Below are 6,544 nucleotides of genomic sequence, written 5' to 3'. Positions count from 1 at the left end.
AAGCTTGGTGGGTGTTCAGAAGAACAGGCTGTCGGAAAGACAGCGTCTGAATGAGCACCACCAAGCTTGGCAGCGTATATACTTAAATATATACTTAAATATACGCTGCCAAGCTTGGGGGTGTTCAGAAGAACAGGGCTGTCGGAAAGACATCGTCTGAATGAGCACCACCAAGCTTGGCAGCGTATATACTTAAATATATACTTAAATATACGCTGCCAAGCTTGGGGTGTTCAGAAGAACAGGGCTGTCGGAAGACAGCGTCTGAATGAGCACCACCGAAGCTTGGCAGCGTATATACTTAAATATATACTTAAATATACGCTGCCAAGCTTGGGGGTGTTCAGAAGAACAGGGCTGTCGGAAAGACAGCGTCTGAATGAGCACCACCAAGCTTGGCAGCGTATATACTTAAATATATACTTAAATATACGCTGCCAAGCTTGGGGGTGTTCAGAAGAACAGGGCTGTCGGAAAGACAGCGTCTGAATGAGCACCACCAAGCTTGGCAGCGTATATACTTAGATATATACTTAAATATACGCTGCCAAGCTTGGGGGTGTTCAGAGAACAGGGCTGTCGGAAAGACAGCGTCTGAATGAGCACCACCAAGCTTGGCAGCGTATATACTTAAATATATACTTAAATATACGCTGCCAAGCTTGGTGGTGTTTCATTCTTCACCTGAGGACGGCTGCTTGCGTTGTGGCCGAAACGTCGTGAGAATTGTATTTTATTATGTTTTATTTTTATTATTTTAATTATTTCCCTTCTACGTGACGACTTTACCGAAAGAACCAAGAAGATGAATCCCTGCTGCAGTCACGAAAGCTTTACATCGAAATAGAGGCTACCTGGTGGAGCTTTGTGTGTACATCGGTGCTACTCGCTACTACTAACAGCACTTGCCCCTACAGCCCTGCTAGAGGCTACCTGGGGTAGCTTTGTCTGTGTGTGCATCATAGGTGGTGCTGCTACTAGCAGCACTTGCCCCTGCAGCCCTGCTAGAGGCTACCTGGGGGACCTTTGTCTGTGCCTGTCGCAGTGTGCCAGGCTGATCTGACGGAGGCTGAGGTTGGTGACATTGCGCTGGGAGCCCTCAGCGGGCTCAGCTACCTCCATCATCTCGGAGTGATCCACCGGTAGTCACCCTCCTCCCCGAGTCACCCCACCCTGAGTCACCCCCTCCCACCCTCCCACCCCTCCCACCCACCCCTCCCACCACACCACCCTCCCACCCCTCCCACCACTCCCCACCCCACCCTCCCACCCCTCCACCCTCCACCCACCACTCCACCACTCCCACCCCTCCCACCACTCCCCACCCACCCTCCCACCCCACCCACCACTCCCACCCTCCACCACTCCCACCACTCCCACCCCCCACTCCCACCCACCCCTCCCACCACCCACCCTCCCACCACTCCACCCCACCCACCACTCCCACCACTCCCACCCCTCCCACCCCTCCACCACTCCACCCCTCCACCCCTCCCACCACTCCCACCCCTCCCACCCTCCACCACTCCCACCCCTCCCACCACTCCCACCACTCCCACCCCTCCCACCCCTCCCACCCCTCCCCCCCTCCCACCACTCCCACCCTCCACCCCTCCCACCCCCTCCACCACTCACCTCCACCCCTCCCACCCTCCCACCCCTCCCACCACTCCCACCCCTCCCACCCCTCCCCCCCCACCCCTCCACCACTCACACCCATCCCACCCCTCCACCCTCCCACCCCTCCCACCACTCCCACCCCTCCCACCCCTCCCACCCCTCCCACCCCTCCCACCACTCACACCCTCCCACCACTCCCACCCCTCCACCCCTCCCACCCCTCCACCCCTCCCACCACTCCCACCCTCCCACCCCTCCCACCCCTCCCCACCCCTCCACCACTCACACCCCCTCCCACCACTCCCACCCTCCCACCACTCCCAACCCCTCCCACCCCTCCCACCCCTCCCACCACTCCCACCCCTCCACCCCTCCCACCCCTCCCACCCTCCCACCACTCACACCCTCCCACCCCTCCCACCACTCCACCCCTCCCACCACTCACACCCTCCCACCCCACCCACCCTCCACCCCTCCCACCCCTCCCACCACTCACCCCTCCCCACCCCTCCCACCACTCCCACCACTCCCACCCTCCCACCACTCACACCCTCCCACCCCTCCCACCACTCCCACCCCTCCCACCACTCCCACCCTCCCACCCCACCCACCCTCCCACCCCTCCCATCCCTCCCACCCTCCCACCCCTCCCACCCCTCCCACCCCTCCCACCCTCCACCACTCCCACCCACTCCCACCCTCCCACCACTCCACCACTCCCACCCCTCCCACCACTCCCACCCCTCCCACCCCTCCCACCCTCCCACCACTCCCACCACTCCCACCCCTCCCACCACTCCCACCCTCCCACCCCTCCCACCCTCCACCACTCCCACCCCTCCCACCCCTCCCACCCTCCCACCACTCCCACCCCTCCCACCCCTCCCACCCTCCCACCCCTCCCACCCTCCCACCCCTCCCACCCCTCCCACCCCTCCCACCCTCCCACCACTCCCACCCTCCCACCACTCCCACCACTCCCACCCCTCCCACCCCTCCACCCTCCCACCACTCCACCCCTCCACCCCTCCCACCACTCCCACCACTCCCACCCCTCCCACCCCTCCCACCCCTCCCACCCTCCCACCACTCCCACCCCTCCCACCCCCCACCACTCCCACCCTCCCACCCCTCCCACCCCTCCCACCCTCCCACCACTCCCACCCCACCCACCCTCCCACCCCTCCCACCCTCCCACCTCCACCCCTCCCACCCCTCCCACCACTCCCACCCTCCCACCACTCCACCACTCCCACCACTCCCACCACTCCCACCACTCCCACCCCTCCCACCACTCCCACAACTCCCACCCCTCCCACCACTCCCACCACCCACCCTCCCACCACTCCCACCCCTCCCACCCCTCCCACCCCTCCCACCCCTCCCACCCTCCCACCACTCCCACCCCTCCCACCCCTCCCACCCCTCCACCACTCCCACCACTCCCACCACTCCCACCACTCCACCCTCCACCCCTCCCACCACTCCCACCCTCCCACCACTCCCACCCCTCCCACCACTCCCACCCTCCCACCCCTCCCACCACTCCCACCACTCCCCCCTCCCACCCCCCCACACCCCTCCCACCACTCCCACCCTCCCACCCTCCCACCACTCCCACCCTCCCACTCCCACCCCTCCCACCACTCCCCACACCCCTCCCACCCCTCCCACCCACTCCCACCCTCCCACCTCACCACTCCCACCCCTCCCACCACTCCCACCCTCCCACCTCCCACCACTCCCACCCTCCCACCACTCCCACCCCTCCCACCACTCCCACCCCTCCACCACTCCCACCCCCTCCACCACTCCCACCACTCCCACCTCCCACCACCCCACTCCCACCCCTCCACCACTCCCACCCCTCCCACCACTCCACCACTCCCACCCTCCCACCCTCCCACCCTCCCACCACTCCCATCCTCCCACCACTCCCACCCCTCCCACCACTCCCACCCTCCCACCACTCCCACCACTCCCACCCCTCCCACCCTCCACCACTCCACCCTCCCACCTCTCCCACCACTCCCACCACTCCCACCACTCCACCCTCCCACCACTCCCACCCCTCCCACCACTCCCACCACTCCCACCCTCCCACACTCCACCCCTCCCACCCTCCCACCACTCCCACCACTCCCACCCCTCCCACCCTCCCACCACTCCCACCCTCCCACCTCTCCCACCACTCCCACCACTCCCACCCCTCCCACCACTCCCACCCTCCCACCACTCCCACCCCTCCCACCACTCCCACCCCTCCCACCACTCCCACCCCTCCCACCCTCCCACCACTCCCACCCTCCCACCACTCCCACCACTCCCACCACTCCCACCCTCCCACCACTCCCCACCCCTCCCACCACTCCCACCCTCCACCACTCCCACCCTCCCACCACTCCCACCACTCCACCCCTCCACCACTCCCACCACTCCCACCACTCCCACCCCTCCCACCCCTCCCACCCCTCCCACCCTCCACCACTCCCACCACTCCCACCCCTCCCACCACACCCACCACTCCCACCACTCCCACCCCTCCCACCCCCTCCCACCACTCCCACCCTCCCACCCTCCACCCCTCCCACCACTCCCACCCCTCCCACCACTCCCACCCCTCCCACCCTCCCACCACTCCCACCACTCCCACCACTCCCACCCCTCCCACCCCTCCCACCACTCCCACCCTCCCACCACTCCCACCACTCCCACCACTCCCACCCCTCCACCCCTCCCACCCTCCACCACTCCCACCACTCCCACCCCTCCCACCCCCTCCCACCCCTCCCACCCTCCCACCCTCCCACCCACTCCCACCACTCCCACCCCTCCACCCTCCACCCTCCACCACTCCCACCACTCCCACCCCTCCCACCCTCCCACCACTCCACCACTCCCACCACTCCCACCCCTCCACCCCTCCCCTCCCCCCCTCCCACCCTCCCTCCCCACCCCTCCCACCCTTCCCACCCCTCCCACCCTCCCACCCCTCCCACCACTCCCACCCTCCCACCCCTCCCACCCTCCCTCCCCTCCCACCCTCCCACCCCTCCCCTCCCCCCCCTCCCCCCCTCCCACCCCTCCCACCCTTCCCACCCCTCCCACCCTCCCACCCCTCCCACCCCTCCCACCCCTCCCACCCTCACCACCCTCCCACCCCTCCCACCACTCCCACCCTCCCACCCCTCCCACCCCTCCCCTCCCCCCTCCCACCACTCCCACCCTCCCACCCCTCCACCCTCCCACCCCTCCCACCACTCCCACCCTCCACCCCTCCAACCCCTCCCCTCCCCCCTCCCACCCCTCCCACCCTCCCACCCCTCCCACCCCTCCCACCCTCCCACCCTCCCACCCTCCCACCCTCCCACCCCTCCCCTCCCCCCCCTCCCACCACTCCCCACCCTCCCACCACTCCCACCACTCCCACCACTCCCACCCTCCCACCCCTCCTCCCCCCCTCCCACCCCTCCCCTCCCACCCCTCCCACCCTTCCCACCCCTCCCACCACTCCCACCACTCCCACCCTCCCACCACTCCCCTCCCACCCTGAGTCTCCCACCATTTGTGTGTCTATGTGTGTCTCTGTGTGTGTCTGTGTGTGTGTGTGTCTCTGTGTGTGTCTGTGTGTGTCTGTGTGTGTGTCTATGTGTGTGTCTATGTGTGTCTATGTGTGTGTCTATGTGTGTCTCTGTGTGTGTGTGTGTCTGTGTGTGTGTCTCTGTGTGTTTCTGTGTGTGTCTGTGTGTGTGTGTGTCTGTGTGTGTGTGTATGTGTGTGTCTCTCTGTGTCTCTCTGTGTGTGTGTGTCTCTGTGTGTGTGTCTCTGTGAAGGCCGCTAACATAATGCTGAGTGCTGTGTGTGTCTGTGTGTATGTGTCTCTGTGTGTGTCTGTGTGTGTGTGTCTGTGTGTGTGTGTGTCTGTGTGTGTCTGTGTGTGTGTGTGTCTGTGTGTGTGTCTGTGTGTGTGTCTGTGTGTGTGTCTGTGTGTGTGTCTGTGTGTGTGTCTGTGTGTGTCTTGTGTGTGTGTCTGTGTGTGTGTCTGTGTGTGTGTGTCTGTGTGTGTGTGTGTACACTGTGTGTGTGTGTGTCTGTGTGTGTGTCTGTGTGTGTGTGTCTGTGTATGTGTCTGTGTGTGTGTCTGTGTGTGTGTCTGTGTGTGTGTCTGTGTGTGTGTCTGTGTGTGTGTCTGTGTGTGTGTCTGTGTGTGTGTCTGTGTGTGTGTCTGTGTGTGTGTCTGTGTGGTGTCTCTGTGTGTGTCTGTGTGTGTGTCTGTGTGTGTGTGTGTCTGTGTGTGTGTAGGGACGTGAAGGCTGGCAACGTGATGCTGAGCGCCGAGGGGGAGGTGAAGTTGACCGACCTGGGCTCCGGCTCCCCCTCCTCCCCCGCCAGCACCTTCGTGGGGACCCCGTACTGGTGAGCTGGCGGTGGTGGTGGTGGTGATGGTGGTGGTGGTGATGGTGGTGGTGATGGTGATGATGGTGATGATGGTGATGATGGTGGTGGTGATGGTGATGGTGGTGGTGATGGTGGTGATGTGGTGGTGATGGTGGTGATGGGCGTGGTGGTGGTGATGGTGGTGATGGTGGTGATGGGCGTGGTGGTGATGGTGGTGATGGTGATGATGGTGATGATGGTGGTGGTGGTGGTGATGGTGTGGTGGTGGTGGTGGACGTGGTGGTGGTGATGATGGTGGTGGTGGTGGTGGTGATGGTGGTGATGGTGGTGATGGCGTGGTGGTGGTGGTTATGGTGGTTTTGGTGGTGGTCGTTGTGGTGGTGATGGTGGTGATGGTGGTGATGGTGATGGTCGTGGTGGTGGTGGTGGTGGTGGTGATGGTGGTGGTGGTGGTGGTGGTGATGGTGGTGATGGTGGTGGTGGTGATGGTGGTGGTGGTGGTGATGGTGGTGATGGGCGTGGTGGT

General features: G+C 64.3%; 1 protein-coding gene across 1 annotated transcript in view; it reads left to right on the top strand.

Annotated features, from left to right (window-relative positions):
- Nucleotides 1-896: 896 nt before the first annotated feature.
- The window catches only part of LOC144955668 (serine/threonine-protein kinase TAO3-like), a gene marked incomplete at its 3' end in the record, with an annotated part of 37,466 nt that continues 31,818 nt past the window's right edge, over nt 897-6,544 (top strand). Inside the window, exons 1-2 of the mRNA XM_078885829.1 lie at nt 897-1,142; nt 5,923-6,036. Coding sequence (XP_078741955.1) covers nt 5,945-6,036 — 92 coding nt within the window. The remainder of the gene's footprint in view (nt 1,143-5,922; nt 6,037-6,544) is intronic.

The sequence above is a fragment of the Lampetra fluviatilis genome, unplaced genomic scaffold, assembly GCF_964198595.1.
Source record: "Lampetra fluviatilis unplaced genomic scaffold, kcLamFluv1.1 SCAFFOLD_921, whole genome shotgun sequence".
In the NCBI taxonomy this organism is placed as follows: Eukaryota; Metazoa; Chordata; class Hyperoartia; order Petromyzontiformes; family Petromyzontidae; genus Lampetra; species Lampetra fluviatilis.
The sequence above is the reverse complement of the archived record's forward strand: the minus strand, read 5'-3'. Positions and strand labels throughout refer to the sequence as shown.